Source organism: Camelus bactrianus, chromosome 1 (assembly GCF_048773025.1).
Source record: "Camelus bactrianus isolate YW-2024 breed Bactrian camel chromosome 1, ASM4877302v1, whole genome shotgun sequence".
In the NCBI taxonomy this organism is placed as follows: Eukaryota; Metazoa; Chordata; class Mammalia; order Artiodactyla; family Camelidae; genus Camelus; species Camelus bactrianus.
In genome coordinates this window covers 57,726,043-57,746,478 of record NC_133539.1, presented here as the reverse complement: position 1 = coordinate 57,746,478, position 20,436 = coordinate 57,726,043, and the positions used below count along the sequence as shown (strand labels likewise).

General features: G+C 38.5%; 1 protein-coding gene across 2 annotated transcripts in view; it reads right to left on the bottom strand.

Moving 5' to 3' along the window:
• CD86 (CD86 molecule) overlaps positions 1–14,178 on the bottom strand; it is a 56,964-nt gene extending 42,786 nt beyond the window's left edge. The window contains exon 1 of one of the 2 annotated variants that reach the window (XM_010970891.3): positions 14,026–14,178. In XM_010970891.3, coding sequence (XP_010969193.2) covers positions 14,026–14,039 — 14 coding nt within the window. In that variant the 5' untranslated portion in view covers positions 14,040–14,178. Of the gene's footprint in view, positions 1–13,717; positions 13,865–14,025 lie in introns of those variants that run through there. The other variant, XM_074364523.1, reaches the window with a different exon arrangement.
• Between the last annotated feature and the right edge of the window lie 6,258 nt (positions 14,179–20,436).

Genomic DNA, 20,436 nt, shown 5'->3' with positions numbered 1-20,436 from the left:
TTGTAACACTTGTAATCAGACACCATACATAAGATGTTGCAGCAAAAAATCTCCAGTTTTGTATTTCTGCCCTCTATTTTGACATTTTATGTATCTTTCTGGCGCAGAACCATAGATTTTTATGTCAGCTCCTTAGGTAAATTAAAGAAAAAGCCCCATTGTTTTCTAAGGGCCAGATCAATTAAAAAAATAGCTTTCAGTTCCATGTTTCTGAGGGAACATTTTTAGAAATATAGAAAGTTTCTTTTTTCTTTGAGGGGGAGATACAATCTTGACCTACACTTAAAACAAATTTTATACAATTAAGCATTAGAGATTGATTTCTTTGTCTGAGCTAAAATTTTGCAGCTTCAGGATTCACATCCTGCAAGTGGGTCAGTGAGGCAGCAGAGACCCTCACTCTTACAACCTCTAGCACAGGCTCCACCCCCGTCCTAGGCTGGCTTGTTCGATCTCCCCAGCTGCCCTGGTGTACCTCCTCCTATTCACTTTCTCCTGATGCAAATTCACACCCATCATTCATGCATGCCAAGAAAGAGGCAATGTGTATTGTTTCTTGACTTGTATTTGATCAACTTCTGAACACCGAAACTAGGACCCAGTGACACACTTTTGCCTAGATGTCCTCTAAGAAGTCAGAAAGGTAAAGGGCACCAACAGTTATTTGCAAGATTCTATCAAGTGAATGCAAAAGATTCTTGTCTGCGCTTTCTCTCAAAATCACATGGCAGCTTAACAAAACACACCCGAACTTCAGCAGCAAAATACGTTTATCTGGATTGAAGATTATATTAGCATGTATTGAAAGGTATGTTAAGGGAAAAAACTGTCGAAGGAGTAAGCATCAGGATGCATGCATTTTAGAAAAAGAAGTACTTTTGTACTGGGGGCCTTCAGATGAGCTGTTACTTTAGCTGTCTGGGCCAGTGAGGAAGATGAGGGCGGTGAAGCTGGGTAAAGCTCAGGGTAAGGGCAACAGCCCCAGCATCCCAGACTTAGGGGCTGAGAGGGGTCAGTGGTCTGGTGGAGACAGGGCAGAATGGGGTGGGGTGTACTGTGACACATCCAGAACCAGGAGTTTTTCTGGGAAGCGTGGTGGATGGAGACACTTCATTGTTTGTCCCTGTGAACCAGACCCATCACTGGGGAACAGGCCCCAGGGACCAGCGGGGAACTGGACCACAGGTCAGGAAACAAGGTTGAGCCAGAGAAGAACTGTAATTTAGGGAACTGAGGGATTCACGACTCACCCCATGGTCAGAGATTGAGATTACAGCTGCAAGGCCACATCCAGTGCAACCCCCCTGCCTTGCCTGCCTGCCGCTTGTACAAACACCTCCTGGAAGGGTCTGGGTAGAGCACCATGGCTGGTGCCAGAGCATCTGTGGGAACTGGTAGTAACTGTAGATTCTAGTGACATCCAAATACACACATACTATGCTTCACCTGTGTTCCCACCCATCTTTGTATCTCAGTTAACATTTCCCATTTTCCAATAATTCTTAAAAATTCACAGATGTAATTGCACCATTTGGAATTTCTACTTTGTAATTTGCCTTCATTCATTCAACAAATGCTTTACTGGCCCCGATGAAGTGCAGGTCCTGGGTTGGTGCTGGATCACAGGTGAGCAAAGGCAGAGGATCCCTGCCCTCCCAGATCCTGCAGGTGAGTGCGGGAGACCTGCACCAATCTAATAAAGGACTTAACTCTTCTAGCAATTTTTACATTAAGAATATTATCGCATTTTATTTCTTCTAACAGAGTACCTTGGAGGCAAGGTACTTGCCACCAAGTGATTTTCAACATAAACAACTTCAGTTACGTATGACGTCTTAATGATTAAATGCCATCTTAAGAGCATGAGACAGATTCTGACAAGATCATGTAGGTCACAATTAAGAAAACTTTCCCCAGGCCCTCCATCTCAGGAGTAGGCTCCCCAAGAGATATGTCCTATTTTAAATGGTCACCGTGACTGATGGATGGCACAGCAGAGAGAGCTCACTTGAGGGAAGGGCAGACTAAGTGATCCTTAACTAATTTAATAATTCTGTACTCTAGCCATCCAGTAAGGCTTACAATACGATCTCAAGTCTCAGGACTTCCTCTGATAGTTTACACAAAAGATGGCCTATTAGTTAACAACAAAATTTCATAAAATCGTTCCAAGACAAATGAAATACATAACACTGGCAAGTTAGCAAATTGATAAGATAAACTGCCAACATTGGTGATGGCACTTTTCAGAATCTAACAAAGTGAATATCTGATTCCAAACTTATTATCCTTTTCAATCTTTAGTGTTACCTGGGAACATTAAATCCCAACTCAGAAGATTGTGATCTCTGAATTTTAGTGGCCCCTTGCTTTAAGAATCTGCTCTTACACATTCTGAGAAACCGTCATTTCTTTCACAAAGCTTCTGACATTAGCCATTTCCTTTATACTCAGAAGAAATAAAATGAGGTAATATTCTGAATGTAAAAGTTGCTAGAAGAGTTAAGTCCATATATTTTTTCCTATATGTGCAGAGGAGGGAATATAATACATAACAAAACTGACACATTTTAACAAATGGCAGCGTAATTTCAAATTTAGGGAAGCACGATCATCTGTGAAAGCACCTTTTTATGCAAAATATTTATAGAGGTGTATAAATAAAATGTGCACTACAGAGTAAAATAAAATAGACTGGGGCATACAGAACATAGCTAGTATGACTAAGCTTGTTTAAAAAAAAAAAAACCCTGGATTTTTTAAAGCTTCCATTTCACAACAGGGTCGAGGGAGGGGGTACTGCACACCCAAGGCTCACTTCCCTGTATCATCTTCGTAACCAAAAGCAATGCACATAAGACTTCTGTGAACCCTTAAAATATGCATTTGTCAACTTGGATTTGCAATTTTCAGGTTGGTGGTGCAGAACCACAGAAGTGTAATTTTTGCGGTTCCCTTCACACACCTTTCTCTGGAAGATTCTAAAGATCCACCACCACACTGAGGTGTGGCTCCCTGAAAGAAATTTTCCAGCAAAACAAGATGTCGCTCTTTCTACTCTTCAGTGACGTGAGTAAAGGAAAGCCTCTTCTGAAAGTGCCTTAAATAGATTTCCTCAAATCTGGTTTAAGACTGAAAATCATTTCAAATAAGCCTTGCCCTGGTTAGCTACAGCTTTAATGGGAGGAGGTGGAGTTTTTAAGAAGGACAGCATTTGTAAACCAGTTCCATCTTCGCATTTCTTGGATTGGAGACACAGTATTGTATTTGTCATCACACTTGAGTTGCATTTTCACTGTGCCTGGACTATTTGCATACAAACAAAAGAGATTATTTTTAAAAGAGGCTTTCTGTGTTTTTGTTTTGGTCCTTTGGGATGACTGTGGTAAGACAGGACCAAGCCATTTTCACAGCTTGGATTTCACACGTGTTTATGTTGCCCCCTCACTTCCCCTTCCTCACCACCCACTTCCATTTCATTGGCAGCCAGTGATAGGACCTTCGTCACCTCTTGTCTGGACTATTCCAACAGCCTCCAAGCTGGTTCCCTCTCACTATCATTTACTGTACCATTATCTTCTGTCAAAAACAATCTGATTATGAAACTTCCTTGCTTTAAAGATTTGCTCCCGGTTCCTCTTGGGTAGTGGTCACATTTCTTACTTAGCAAGACGCATGAGGCCCTTCACAGCCTGAATCCAAGTTTTCTCTTCTGCTTTTATCAATCAACTCATATAACTTGTCTAGTCACACTTGAACTGTTCGCTATTCCCTGACCTTCTCAAGCCCTTTCAGGACTTTTCTGCCTTCTTTGCCTTTGTACAAACTGTCCCTTCTGCCTGGAATGCTTTTCTTGCCTTCTCAGCCTGCAAAATGCTCCTCTTCCTTTAAGAGCCAGATCATTCCACATTCCTTGAAGATTCAGTTCACAGCTGAAACTTTTTTTTTTTTTTTTGCCATCCTTCCCTCCTCTTTTCACAGTATCTCTATCTTCCTTGCTCCCAAGTCACCTTATTTATTCTTCCCTTGTAACGTTTCCCCATGGGGCTAAAGTCTCACTGCTCAGATGGTGCTCCTGTCCTGAGTTCCAAAAGAGCAATGGGCACGTTTCATTCCCCTTTGCATTCCTAGTGGTTAGCAAAGGAACAGGTCCAGTAAAGGTTATTAAAGTTAGTATCTGTTAGCTGGTTGCTTATAAGCTGGGTGCCCTGCTAAGTGCTTTAAATGTGTTACTTCACTTAATCTGTGCAACAAACATACACAGTTTTATAAACGAGGAGAAGTAAGTTTCAGAGAAGTTAGGCCACTTGCCTGGGGATACACAGCCGGTGACCTCCAGGTTTTAGTGGGATATAGAATTAAATCTGTTTTAATTTCTGGCTGATAATGCTGCATGACTGTCATTAGAATGTCGGATAGATGCCAGTGTACTTTTTTGGTGTGGTCGGGCACTGAGTAAGTCTCTCCACTCTGCCCCTTACTAATTGTGTGATGTTGAGTAACTTGCTTAACCTCTCTAAACCTCAAGTTCCTCAATTTTTTTTCAATGGGGGAAAATAATGCTGAGCTCACACAGTCATCATAAGGATCCAGGGACAACACCTATTCAAGTTCCTAGCCCTCTCCCTGCTTACCACAGCCATCGCTGCTCCTTCCTACTCCGAGCCACGCACTGCATAAGCCTCCATTCGCTCACTTTATCCTTACCCTCTGAAAAATGGAAATTATGAGACCTTCTAACAGATGGAGAAACTGAGGCTTAGAGAAGTAAACTGCCCATATTTCCTTTATAAGGACATATTTTTCCTAAGGCCCACCCCCCGAACTGAATGATCCCCTCAGATCAATTCCTAAGGAGTGTGTAAAGGATGGGTGAAATTCAGCTAGAGGCATGAAAGAGACTGGGTTTGAGTCTGCTTGACTTTTTTCCTAACTTTTTTTTTTTCTGGCAACCATGAACGCTTAAGAAGGCAGGAAATTCTCTTGGAAACAATGTCCTGGGTGAGCCACCGAATGGGCACATTAACTCTTCTAGTCCCTGCTCAAATTTTCCACCTTTTCTATTGAGCCCCCAATCAAGTTCTCTCCTCAATCCCAATCCACTATCTTCCAGCCACCAGGTGAAGATCTTGGGAACACTCCCAACTCAGTCGGAAGGGAAAAAGATAAGTGGCCTCTGCCTTAAGGTCTGGCTTCCTAGGGGAAGTGTCTTGCTGGCTCCACACTTTCAGTACCCTTAGCTTCTGTCTCCCAGCCTCACCTGCCTTGTTCCATTTTTATTCCTTCCCACTTGCTGTTGCCTCACTCCCTCGACCAAGGCTTTTACACTCAAGTGCCTGCAGGGTCCTGGCAGGTAATGTAAATAAACAAAGTGGGCCACGTGGGCAGTGGAGAGATTATGCCCCACTGGGGGTCGGGCAGACTCTGCTAGATTCACCGGTTGTTACCATATGGGAATGTGGGTCCAGTGTTACCAAGTATTCTGATTTCCCAGAGGAGCTGGAAATTCAAATTTATGTGGATTCTCCAGATTTTTTTAAATGTTGGCAACGAGTTGTATTTATGTTCTTTTTTTCTTTTTTCTTTTTTTTTAAAGACTACTGTCAGTCTGCATACTATTTTTGGTCTACCAGACTTTAATTTTCAACCTCTACCCCAGACCACTGGTTCCTTCACTCTTGCCTTTGTCACTTGGTTGTCAGAGCTTGTTTTGGACCCTGACCCAAAACGCCTTTCTCCGAGCTCCAATCTCTTCATCTACAAATCTTTCTCACTGCTAAAGGTAATCTGTTCTTCCCCGATCTCCCATGATACACAGCATGCTTGTTCAGAACTTCGATCTAGAATCACATGAGAGTCTGGACTCCTGGGTTGTTACCAGCTACGTGACCTGGGCAAGTTACTTAACATCGCTAAGATTCAGTTTTCATTGGTGGAACGTGGGGGATAATAAGAGTGCCTCCTTCCTGAAAGGATTCAATGAAACAATACATGAGTAGCAGAGTGTACGATAATGCCCCCCCCCCCAATATGGTGAGACCTCCCTTAGTAGCGTCTAACAGGATCTCTACCTGATTCAACTTCATTTTCTCAACATTAAATAAGACTATTGGATAAGTTAATAAACAAATAGTTCCAACTCCCTCCTTTCTAACCTTGATCCACTATAGCCCGGGCCCCCATATAACTTATTCCTAAGCCACTCCTGCCACAATTATCTCCCCCTTCTCTGAACTTCAGCTGTGCTAACAGAGGGCAGAGGTAGAAACTGGTGGCCTGGTAGTGAGACATGCTGGCATGTAAAAATGCGTCCAGACACTGATGCAGGATATAAGAAACAGGAAATTTCTCCTGTGAGTCTACCTTAGATCGATTCTTATTTTTCATTATATTAAATAATGGTGTGATAAACATTTTTGTGCACAAATCTTTTAACATCTCTCTTACTATTTATCTAGATCCCTTAAGGTGACATTATTAGAGCAAGAGGAGTAAGCATTTTTTATGATAAAGAAAAATAGTTTATATATCTTCTCAAATTAGAAGTGTAAATTTGAATGTTACTCATGATGACTAATGAGCAAAAAAAGCCTTTATAAATAAAAGAAGACATAACAGACATAAAATATTTGAAGTCCAGAAGGCTTAAAAGGGGGTTTCAAGGACAACTTCATGAAGACACTCACATAAGTACCAATTATACGGCAGGATTTCATTTCAATGTTTTTGGCATCTTACCTTATGTAAATATATTTTAGGTGGCTTTTTTGTTTGGTTTTCACCTTTTTCACCTGCATCGAGCCTGGCCTTTTCTTATCTTTAATTAGGAGGTCTGTTCTAGCAACTTCTGTGTAATAGGTAAGAATCCATTTGCTAGAACTGAATCAGAAAAGGCAGAGCCAAAGAAATTTAAGACTTCATTTAAAATACAGGAAAAAATAGATTTTAAAGAAAAAAATGTGAAGCCTAAAATATTTCATTTTCACAAGACTTTACATCCATTGTAAATTCTTATAACCTTCATGGCATTGGTAAGTACTAGTAGCCCCATTTTACAGATGGAGGCACTGAGGTTCAGGGAGCTAGATAGCTTCCCCAAGGTGATACCGCTAATAAGTACAGAGCTACTTATTATTATTATTTGACACCAGTCTGACTGACTCAAACTCTGGCACTGATCCAAGACACAATACTACCTACAGACAAATGGAAAACTCGCACGCTTCTGTTACAAGAAATATCATCACATTTGATATATTTACCACTAAGCTGAGCACTCTCAAGAGAGAAATCCTGCTTACTGATTTCCAGGGTATTTCTAATTTGTGGCATTGTGCCTAGAACAAAGGTGCTGAATGAACTGAAAAAATTACTAAATACAGAGAAATAGGCAGTGGGCCAAGTTTGCATGCATAAGCATTTTTAAGACTCTTGATACAGAATCTTAAATTGCTTTCCAGGAAAGTTGAAGTAGTATATGAAAGTACCATTCTTCTTGTATACTCTGAGCATTATTATTCCCACCCCCTAAAAAAAACAAATTGTTAACTTGATAAATCAAAATATCTCATTGGTATTTGCACTGGCATTTCTTTAATATTTATCAAAGATGAATATTTTGTGTTTTTTTTAATTACATTTTAAACTTTTCATTTTGAAATAATTAAAGATTCAAAGGAAGTTGGCAAAAAAGTGTACAGGGAGATCCTGTGTACCCTTCACCCAGTTTCCCCCAGTGGTAACTTCTGTGCCTGCTAGTACAATGTCAAAACCTGGAAATGGACATTGGTTTAATCCACTGAACTTATTCAGATTTCTCCAGTTTTATGTGCACTTGTGTGTGTGTGTGTGTGTGTGTGTGTGTGTAGTTCTATGCAATTTTACCACATGTGTAGATTAATGTAACAACTTCCATGATCAAGATACAGAACTGTTCCATCACCACAAGGCTCCCTGGTGCTATCCCTTTGTACCACACACCTGTTCCTTTCTCCACACCCCTAACTGTGGCAGCCACTAACTTGCTCTCATCTCTATGACTGTGTTATTTCAAGAATGTCATAAAAATGGAATCACACAGTGACATTTTGGGATTGGCATTTTCACTTAGCAGAAGTCCCTGGAGATTCATCCGAGTTTTTGTGTGAATCAATAGTTCTCTCCTTTAATTGCTGAGTAGTATTCCACTGTATACATGTACCACAGTTTGTTTAACCATTTACCCATGGAAGGACATTTTTCCCCCAGTTTTTGAGTACTGGGAATAAAGTTGCTATGAACAATCATGTACTGTTTTTTTTCAAGTGAACATAGGTTTTCATTTCTCTGGGATACATGCCCAAGAATGCAATTGCTGGGTTATATGATAAATGTATGTTTGGTTTTGTAAGAAACTGCCAAACTGTTTTCCAGAGTGGCTGTACTATTTTACATTCCTAATGGCAATGTGTGAGCGATCCAGTTTCTCTGCACCCTGTCAGCATTTGGTGTTACCATCATTTTCACTTTAGCCATTCTGACTGGGGTGTGGTGATACCTCAGTGTGGTTTTAATTTTAATCCCCATAATGGCTAGTGATGTTAAACATCTTTTCATGTGCTTATTTATCATCTGTATATCGTCTTTGGGGAAATGTCTTTCTGTCTTTTGCCTATTTTCTAGTTGGATTGTTTGTTTACTGGTTAATCTGATAAATGAAAATATCACGTTGGTGCTTGAATTGGCGTTTCTTCAATGTGTACTGAAAAGAGTATTTTTTGATTATTTACAAATTTTAAAGTCACTTAATTATTAACTGCACTGCACTGCTTTTGTAATTTCATGGTCATTGGTTACTATCCCCAGTTAGACTATAAAAATCACATGTCAGCGTTTTCTTCTATATTCTCCATACTGTCTTAAAACTATCAAGTTCTTGATGAAGACGTATTGCTTAGTTGGTTGAAAATAGTCATAAGATGGAGACGATGATCTAGGTTTATCTTTTGGGTGGTTATTTATTTCAGGTTTTGCCCCATGGTTACTTCCTGGCTGATACTAATTCATTTACTTAACTAAATGTGCATTCTTTTTTATCTTTATTAGATCTTTTAGTAGAGTCAAACCTGATTAATTGATCCCCAACAATATAGAACTGTAATATTTGGGTTGTTTGGCCCACTAATATTCTGAGACTACAGGAAGCAAATTTTAGACTCATTTTAACTTCAACGCTTTCTAAGAAAATGATTTAATACTTCCCTATTCCAATCCTATTACGTTTTTTCCTGTTTGTTGACATGTTACAAGTGATCCTCCAAATTCCACTGGGGTTTGTTTCCTGCTTTACATCATCAGATTCACCACAAATTTCCTCTCTGACTTGAATAACGACTTTCTCATGGCTTAACAAGAGAGAGAGGAATCTGTGTCAGTACCAAAACTCTGACATAAAATGACCGCTGCAGCAAGGAAAGGAGACTCTGGGTCTGCTGCCTGACTCCAGGGTGTCTCCTTGTGGCTCTTTATGGACAGCAGAGGTGAGTTTAGTCCTGTGAAGAGGTCCCCTTTCATCACTGAGTGTTTTGGGGGAGTGGTCCATCTGCTGTCTCAGTTCTCAGCTCTCTGAGGTCTACCCCCTCTACTCAGCCTGGAGTGCTCTGCAAAGGTCACCAAGGACTTCTGGCCTGACATTTTCAGTCATTCTCCTACTTCACCTTTCTGCAGAATTTGACACCATGACTACCCTCTACTTTGTGAAATATTTTTCTCCTGTTAGCTTAGGTGACCTAATCCTTTTTTTTTTTTTTTTTTGGTTCCTCCCCTACCTCTCTGAGACACTTACTCCACTTATTCAGTTTTTTTTTTTTTTCCTGGCTATATGTGCTCTCGCCAAAGGATTATGTACACTTACCAAGTGTATTAGTTCATTAGGGCTCTGGCAACCAAGTACCACAAACTGAGTGGTTTAAACAACAGAAATGTAGTGTCTCATAGTTCTGGAAGCCGGAAGTCCAAAATGAAGGTATCAGCAGTGCTGGTTCCTTCTGAGGACTGTGAGGGAGGCTCCGTCCCAGGCCTCTCCTCGTGGCTTACAGGTGGTGTCTACTCCATGTCTCTTCACATCATCGTCCCTCTAGCTGTGTTTCCGTAGCCAAATTTCCCCTTCTTTTTACGCATACCAGTCATCTTGGATTAGGGCCCACCCTGATGACCTCATTTTAGCTTGATTATCTCTGTAAAGACCCTGTCTCCAAATACAGTCACATCCTGAGGCACTGGGGATTAAGACTTCAACATACGATTTTGAGGGGACACAGTCAGTCCTTAACACTCAGTCCCTAAAGTCACTTTTCCTGTGTCTCATGTGCTCAGTGTAGAAGTTTGGTAAAAATACTTTGTCTTTCCATGGACATGTCCTCCTCTTTTAAAAATTGAAGTATAGTTGATTTATAATATTAGTTAGTTTCGGGTGCACAGCATCCTTCTCTTACTTGCATCTCTTTCCTCCTTTGGTTTCTGTGACATCACTTTTCTCCTGCTTTGCTCCAATCTCTCTAGTCCCTCCTTGGTGTCTGTTGCAGACTCTTCATCCTCATCTACCTCCTTAAGTGTCAAAGTTTTCCAGGTTCCATCCTTGGCTTCTTCTCACTCCACTATCCCTTCTCCCCAGTGATATCACCTACAATGAGAATTTCAACTATCACCTGATGCTGAAGACTCTTATTGCTTACTCCAGCCCATACCTTTCTCTTGAGCTTTAACGCCCGTATATCTTCTTGTCTACTTGGACATCATCATCTAGCTGCTCCAAAGGACCTCAAATTCAGCATGTTAAAAAATGAACTCCACTTCTGTCCTTTCTTTTCCCTTGGCCCAAACCCATTCCACTTCCTATATCCCCCATTTTGTGAAGGATGCCACTATGTGCTTAGATTTTTCTCCTTCCAAGCTCCATATCTGTCAAAAACCAAATCCTGTCAATTCTAGTGCTTAAACCTCCCAAATGCATCCTCTTCTCTCTGATCCCATTAAAACTGCCCGAGTTTCATGTCCTCAGCACCTCTCCTTGGATTAGTTTCCTATAGTCCTATTAGTCCAATAGTTTCCTAACTGACTTCCTTGTCACCCCAAATCAGTTCTGCACTCTGCTGCCTGAGGAATTTTTAAAGCAATTTTATCATATTTGTGCTTGTTAATGATTCCTCAAACTTAGGCTGTGACTTTAGGATAATCATAATAGATGCCTGGGCTCGGGGTGGAGGATGGGGGGTTCCTTGCTCTGGTCTCTCCCAGTCTCCGCCTAATCCTCTGTTAGTACCACGTGTCAAGCATCTTCTTGCAGCTATACTACAATTCCTCCGTGCACCCTACTTGTTTATTTAACCACTCAGACTTTGGGTGTTTAAACTATGTTGACCTCATGAAGCTCACAGCTGGTAGTCCAGAAAAGCCTCAGTTGAGTCTCTCAAACATCTTTTCTCTCCTGGGCTAGCTCTTTGCTCCTGACTTCATCCTTGCATCTAATTTGGCTCTCAGCTTCCTCAGCTTCATCCTCTTTTTCTAGCATTTGGCTTCCCACTGTGATCAGAGTCATTCCCTGGAAGAGGCTAGTCTTGCGCTTGGGCTCTGCTAGTTCATGTCAGCTTCCCTGGGAGCCCAGCCTCAGGCTGTCTTGGCAGGCTCCGAGGGTATTTAATACTTCTGCTGGAAAAAACCTTCCTGAATTCTAGTCTTAGCATTGCCATCAAGTAGCTGTATAATCTCAGACAAATCGCTTCCTTTCTGTTTCTCAATCCTAACTGATAGCAATAAAAACAACTAATAATAATTACTGAGTACTTATCAAACCAATGTTGTAAGCACTTTACATGAATTATCTCATTAAAATCTCATAACCACCTATGACACATCAAAATTACCCCCATTGTACAACTAAGAAACTAAGAATTTCAGTGGTTAAGCAATTGATCCGAGGTCACAAAGCTAGAAAGTGGGAGAAGCTGGGATGCAAACCCCAGCACTCTGGTTCGTCGGTTTGGCCGTTTAACCCCTGCACTGTTCTTCCTTTCACCATGCAGCTCACTCTAGAGCTGTACAATCCATTTGTAAAATAAGGAAATGAGTGCTCTGGTCTCTTCCACACAGAACTGTCTATGAAAACAGGCCTGTCAGGATCTAGTGAGTTATGGGTAGAATGAGTATATTTTGAAGAGAAGTCAAGAGACAAAAAAGTTAAACACAAAGGGCCAAAGCCCAAACAATGGAATTCCACAAATTATGAGTGATCATGTACCAGTATACAGCTGTCCACTTTTCTGAGAGAAGCAGCTACTGGTTTCTTTTTCTTAAATACCTAGTTTTATTTTTCTGCCTGCAGATGTGATCCAAGTTCAAAAGCACAAAATAGAAGATAAAAATATCTGTATTTTTGATAAGCATCATGTGTACACAAGTATCATGTATAAAAGAAGTAGAACTGTACAGCCTGCTTTTTGTCTTAAGCTAAACACATTAAGAATTGCTCCACAATAGAATTTTTAATGATTGAATGGTATTCCATTAAAGATGTTCCGTAATTAACCAACTACTTATGTTTAGACATTTAAGTTGTGTCTAAGATTTTCCCTAGGAGAAACAATGGGAAGGAAACTATCCATGTCACTAAAACTTTACAAACATATATGATTATGCCCTTATAATGATGAGACTAAACACTATTGGCCATTTATATTTTAAAGTTTCCTGTTCATGATCAATTTTTGGGCCCCATGAAACAGAATCTTAACAAGAACAATGTAAGCAGTGGCCTGTGGCTCTATAGGTATCTGCACGCAGTGTTAGCGTAGTTAAGGGGTACCATTTCTATGGAGCCACAAAAATGATACATTCTGAAATTGACTTCTTCAGACAGAGGTAACATTTCAAAATTCCACTGGAAGGAGAAGGAATCTTTACTTGGAAATTAAATTCTAAGCTTCTCAAATAAAAGCAGCAAAGCTGTTTCCCAAACCAGTAAGCACTGGATAGATGTGGGTTATGTAGATTTTCAAAGAACAGTAATAAATAACGAGTGACCCTAGCTACCATCACCCAAGAGAAGGGTGGGTGGGACTTACAGTAAGGCACTCTAGGCCTGCCAGGGCACGGAGAAAGCTTGCAGTGCAGGGCAGAGCAGAAAGATTTTAGCTTTACTCCCTATGACTAGTGTGACCTTTAGCTAATTATTTAGCCACTTTAAGCCACAGTTATCTCTCTGTAAAACACAATGATGATACCATCTATCCAAGAATCACTGCAAAGATTAACATTCAGTGAAATCACACTTGTAAAGTCCGCAACACGGAGTGCGTGTTCAATACCCCGTAGCTAATTGGATTACTCTGCTTCCTTCTACTGCCTCACCCTGCTCAGAATTTCCCATGGCCTGTCTGTGGCCTGTTATCTAGGTTCTGCGTTTTCTTCTTACACCTCTTATTCCTCTTCCTTTTCCTTGGCCTCTCTCCTTCCACCTTCTCTCTCTCATTCCCCGCACCCCGGGCCAAACTGTCCTTGGTGTACACTGAATTTGCTCCTTATCATTCGTTATACTTACACAGACATTTAAAAATTTCCTGATTCTTGAAATTAATAATTGCAACATTTAAATATTTGGAAAGCAAGTTTAAAAAAATCAAAATGAATCACCTAAAGAACCCCAACAACCAGTAAACATTTTGACACCTCAGATAATTCTCACCTTTAACCAGTAGTCAAATGTCTTTGGTGGGAATGTTTCAAAAAGGTCCCCTGCCTTGAAGGTCAAGCTAGAGTGTTGGAGCAAGAAGGGGAGAACAGCTTCAAGACTTTAGCTAACCTTCCACAGCATAGACCCCTTTCTCCTAGGTGTTCTCCCTTTGGGCTCCTGTGTAAACATGCCCCTAGTAAATAATTACCATTCTTGGGCAGGAAGGACAGAAAACAGAGCACCATCCTCAACCTCAGCCTAACGCTGAGGTCACTTGACTCATAACTGCCTTTCAAAAAACACGAATAATGATCACTTACCATCCGAGAGCCATCTTCACTGTTCCTGCTGTAGGGGTAACGTCTGGGAATGACCCTGCTTGTCTGTCCGTCTGTGCTGGTCCACGTTACAGTGGAAGGAGGAGCAACCCCTCCTACGCCTGTGAAAGCCTTCCTCCTCAATGACTGTATACTCTGTAACTTTCTTTATTAAAGGCTGTTCCTCTTTTTTTTTTTCTACAGATTTTGCCAACACTTGTGGAAGAAATTTAACCCTTTTCTTGCATTTGAATTTGTTGACCTAGGTCTAAATATATTTAAAAAATAATTCAGTGACTTGAGTCCCAGACATGACATTAAAAGGAGGCTGACTAAAAATTCCCACCTCTTGAAATTCCCTCAGAAAACCTAGAAAATAAGATAATTAAAAAGAGAAAAAAAAAAAAAAACAAACAAAACTCCGCATCTATAAGATAGAGTAAAAGAACATTCCACAGATTTTGGTAGGAAAATTAAAAGTATGTTTTTCTTCATGAAATGTTATTTTAATTTTTTAAAGATTGATGTTATTTTTAGAGCAGTTTTAGATTCATAACAAAATTGAAGAGAAACGTGGAGCGTTCCCATGTACTCCCTGCCCCCCACACATGCACAGCCTTCCCTACTATCAAGATCCCACACCAGAGTGGTACATTTGTTCCAAAAGATGAACCTACACTGACACATCATCACCCAAAGTCCATAAAAAGTGTGATTTATTATGGGTGTGGATTGGAAGTGGGTAGCCTCCCCCTGTGATTTCTACCACTAAGATGATGGAAGATTTTACTGAACTTCATCAGCAAGAAGATGTCCACCTAACAAGAGCTGCATAACCAAGGAGGGCAAACAAAAACTAGCTGCTTTTGTTATTTCATTCCTACTATAGTCCAAGATTAAATTGTCAAAGAGAAGATTCCTAAAATAAAGATCTGAAAAAACAGCAGTATCCTAAAATTAAAAGATGTACTTGAAAGAGAAGCATGAAATTCATCAAGTGGAAACTATTACCAGAAGCAATTTCTGCATATGAACTAAAAAGGCACTCAAAAGGTTCAGATTGTCAAAAAAATTTCTTTAAGAAAATAGATTTTCATCCAGATAAAAAACATTGTGAGCATTTTAAACTCCAAAGACAAAGAAAACTTGAAAAAGAAATTTAAAGTAGGCTGACTACAGAGAGAGCTAAACTGACTTGGCCTCTTAATCAACCCTAAATGTCAGAAAATCACAGAACAATATTCATTAAGTTTGGAGATAGCATTCTCTACCAAGATAAGTTGCCAGTTATGTGTGAAGTCAATAGAATATATTACCAAGCAGACAGAAAAACAACAATAACAAAAATACCACCACTAAGATAACCTTTCTAAATAAAGTACTTAAAAGACATGTTCCAGAATATTTAGAAATGAATTAAAATTGAAATTCTAATAATGGAAAAGCTATGACTGAAGAAAGAAATAAAATAAAAAGGCTATGAAGGAAGAAAGAAAAAAATGAAAGCCAGCTAAAATGTAAAGATAAGACTAAAAAAAAGTTGTAAATTAGTTTAGAAGATCAGAATGTTAAGAAAGAATTATTAGAAATAGACTACCTGTATTATTTTTAATGAAGTTTAAAAATAACAAATGATAGGATTCTGAAAAGATTGCAGAGTAGGAAGCACCAGGAATCTGTCTCACTAGACAACTATTGCACTGGCAGAATGTGTCTGATGTACTATTTTGGAACTCTGTAGTCTATTGAAGTCTTTCAATTTCCATAGGAAGGCTTGGACTATAAAATGTGGTTAATTTCAGTCAATTTCAACTCTTGGAAGAGGAGCAGCTGCCCATCTCCCACTCCCAGGTCCACTGCAGGTAGTTGTGCACAAGTTCCTGGAGCAGCTGCATACAGCTTGCATGATTCAGGGTGGACAAAATAACCCTGTATTCCAAATATTTGGGATCTAAATTCTGATCCCTGACTGCTGCTTCTGATAGGAAAGTGCAGACAAAGAGATGAGAAGCCATTGTTGTTGCACCTGCCTCCATTGTTGAAAGTTCCTCCCCTGCCAGTGAAAGTGACTTAGAGGGGATTTAAAGGGCTGGAGCCCTTCCTCTGCCTTTATTTTTCTCTTCCCCCACTTTGTAGAGCCAGGCATTAAAGACTAGGAAGTTCAAAAGCAATAGTGTATGGGGGAAATTAGAAAGTGACCATGCATGCCTAGAGAAAGGCATAGACTCACAAAAGACCTGAGAAAATCCTAAGTTTATACCTCAGTCTGATCCTTGGCACAGAGATAGCCTACAACAATCTAAAAACCAAAAAGAATAATGAAAAGCAAACACTGGGAAAGGTGGATAATCTGATTTCCAGAGTTACCACATTATTAGATTTAAATGTCCAGTTTCAACAGAAAACAATCACAATGTATATAATGAAATGGAAAGTATGGCCCACTCAAAGGAAACAAAAAATCGACAGAAACTGGTCTTGATAAAGACTTGATGGCAGATCTGCAAGACAAAGACTTTAGAACAACTATCTTAAAGATGCTTAAAGAACCAAAAGAAGCTGTGAAGAAAGTCAATAAAATGATGGATGAACAAAATGGAAATATCAATAAAAGAGATAGGAAACCTAGAAAAAAACCAAAACAATTATAGAGCTGAAAAGTACAATAACTGAAATGAAAAATTCACAAGAAGGAATCAAAGGAAAATTTGAGCAAAGAATCAGTGAACTTGAAGATAAAACGAAAGTAATTATCAAGATGAGATACAGGAAGAAAAAAATGAAGAAAAATGATCAGAGCCTAAAGTACCTATGGAACATCATCAAATCAACCAACATATTCATTATAGGACTCCAAGAAGGAGAAGAGAGGGAGAAAGGGCAGAAAACCTTTACAAATTTGATGAAAGACATGAATATAAACATTTAAGCAGCTTAACAATCTCTAAGTAAGATGAACTCAAAGAGACCTACCCTGAGACATATGATGAAACTTCTGAAAGCTAAATACAAAGAGAGATTCTTCAAAGCATCTTATGAGAATCACTTGTCATATACAAGGGATCCTCAATTAGATTATCACCATATTTCTTGTTAGAAACTTTGGAGGCCAGAAGGCCATGGGCCAATATAGTCAAAGTGCTAAAAGGAAAAAAAAAAAAAAAAAAACCACACAGTCAACCAACAATCCTATGTATGGAAAAACTATCTTTCAGAGGTGAGGGAGAAATTTAGTTATTCCCAGGTAAACGAAAGCTGAGAGACTTGGTTACTACTAGATTTTCTCTTCAAGAAATGCTTAAGGGAGTCCTGCAGGATGAAATGAAAGCAAACTAGATAGTAACTCAAAGCCATGTAAAGAAATAAAGATGTCAATAAAGGTAAATACATGGGCAATTCTAAAAGCTGGTATTATTTTAACTTTGGTTTGTAATTCTACATTTTGTTTTCTATGTAATTGAAGAGACTAATACATTTAAAAGACTTATTAGTTTATGTTTTGGGGCACACAATGAATAAAGATGCAATTTTGTACTGTCAACAACTGAGTAGGGGTGGTTACACAGCTATAAAGGAACAGAGTTTCTGTATATTACTAAAGTTAACCAAATTAATTCAAATTAAAATACTACAACTTTAGGATGTCTAAATGTAATCCCCATGGTAACCACAAAGAAAGCAGCTATAGAATATATATAAGGACATAAGAAAGGACTTTAAACATTTCACTACAAAAAAAAAATCAACTAAAGGCAAAAGAAGACTAATATAGGAAATGAGAGACAAAAAAAAAATCTATGAGGTAGATAGAAAACAGATACCAAAATGATGAAAGTAAGTCTCCTTATCAATAGTTACTGATAGTTGGAGACTTCATTAGACCACTCTCAATAATGGATAGAACAACCAAACAGAAGATAAGTAAGGAAATAGAGGACAAAACAGACCAACTAGATCTAACAGACGTACACAGAACACTTGGCCCAACAATAACAGCATACATCTTCTTTTCAAGTACACATAAGACATTTTCCAGGATAGACAATAAGTTAGGCCACAAATTAACTTTCAATAGATTTTAAAAGGTAGACATCATACAGAGTATCTTCTCAGACCACAACAAGAAGTTAGAAATCAATAACAGAGACAAAACTAGAAAATTCACAAATTTGTGGAAATTAAGCAACATAATCTTAAGCAACCAATGAATCAGAGGAGAAATCACAAAGGATATTAGAAAATACTTTGAGATGAATGAAAACGAAAACACAACACCAAAACTTGTAAGACACAGTGAAACTAGGTCTTATAGCTATAAACACTGACATAAAAAAAAAACAATGAAAATCTCAAATTGACAATGTAAGGGACTAGAAACTTTACAACATAAGAAACTAGAAAAAGAAGAACAAACTAAATCCAAAGATAGCAGAAGGAAGGAAATAATAAAGATTAAAAAAGAAATAAATGAAATAAAGAATAGAAAAGCAATAGAGAAACAAATCAAAAATTGGTTCCTTTTTAAAGATAAAAAAATTGACAAAAATTTAGCTAGATGGATTCAGAAAAAAAGAAGACTCAAATTACTAAAATCAGAGGTGATGAATGGGTCAAAGAAGAAATAAAAAAAGAGATCAAAAAGAATCTTGAGATAGACAAATGAAAACACAAAATACTGAAACTTATGAGATGCAGCAAGTGCAGTTCTAAGAGGGAAGTTTATAGCAATAAATGTCTATGTTAAGAAAGAAAAGAAGTTCCTTAACTGAATCTTTTAAGAACTTACAAGTAAATTTTATAATTGTGGTATTTTTGTCATCTATTTTACTTTTATTCATGCTTTAAACACAGTACATTATTATTTTGCTTTACACAGTTATTTCTAGCACATTAAATTTAAGGGAAAAATATTTTTTTCTTTCATTTATTCCATTTCAAAATTTTTTATGTACAGCCATACCTAATTTTATTGTGCCTTGATCTATTGCACTTCAGGAATAGTGTGGGGTTTTTGCAAAATTAATGTTTGTGGCAACTCAGAGTTGGCAGATAATGGTTAGCAGTTTTCAGCAATAAAGTATTTTTTAAGGTATGTACATTATTTTTTAAGACATAATGCTATTTGACACTTAATAGGCCAAGTATAGTGTAAACATAACTTTTATATGCCCTGGGAAACCAAAAAATCTTATGTGACTCACTTTGTTGAGGTGGTTTGGAACCAAACCAGCAGTAGCTCTAAGGTATGCCTGTATTTTTTAAACAATACATATTCCTTCTACCTAAAGGGTTTTTTTTTTGTTTGTTGATTGGTGGGTTTTGGGGTTTTTTATATTTCTTGGGGAGTATGCATACTGGCAATGAATTTTATCAGTATTTGTCTGAAAAAGTAATTCTCCATCATTTCTGAAGAATATTTTTTGCTGGGTAAAGAATTGGGTTGACAATTTTCTTTCTTTCAGTACTTTAAGTACAGCACTCCATTATTTTCTTATTTGCAAGGTTTCAAGGGGGAGAAAAAGTCTGCTGTAATTCTTATCCTTCTTCTGTGGGTAATTTTGTTTCCCTCTATGTATTTTCAAGATTTCCTCTTTGCTTTTGGTTTTCAACTTTGAATATTGGCATGGACTGAATTGTTTCCCCCTAGAATTTATATGCTGAAGTCTTAACCCCAGGTACCATTGAATGTGACTGTATTTGAAGATATGGTCTTTAAAGAGGTGATTTAAGTTTAGATGAGGCTGTTGAGATGGCCCCTAATCCAGTCTGACTGATGTCCTTATAAGAAGGGAAAGTTTGGACACAGAGACACTATGAATAACATCCATGGACAGAGGGATGACTATGTAAAGAGACAGCAAGAAGACAGCCATCTGCAAGCCACAAGGAGATGCCCCAACCCTGCCACACCTTGATCTTGAACTTGCAGACTTCAGAACTGTGAGGAATAAATTTCTGTTGCTTCAGCCACCCAGTCTGTGGTATTTTGTTATGGTAGCCCAGCAAATTCATATAAATATAGGTAGGGTTTTTTTTGTTTGTTTGTTTTGGTTTGGTTTGGATATTTATCTTTCCTCTGAGCTTCTTAGATCTGTGGTTTGAGTTATGGCATTAATTTAAAAATATTCTTGGCCATTATTTCTTCAGATATTTGTTCTGTCTCATGTTCTTTCTCTTTACCTCTCCTGGGATTCCAGTTACATGTATATTATACCATTTGGTGTTTTCCTTCAGCTCTTGGTTGCACTGTTCTGCTTTTTACCCCCATCCTATTTTTTCTTTTGTTTATTAGTTTATGTAATTTTTATTGACCTATTTTCAGGTTCCATGATTCTTCTTTGCTCCGCCAACTTTATTGATGGGACTTTTTTTAATTTTTGGTTTTTCCTTTGATTTGTTTATTTCTTTGTTCAC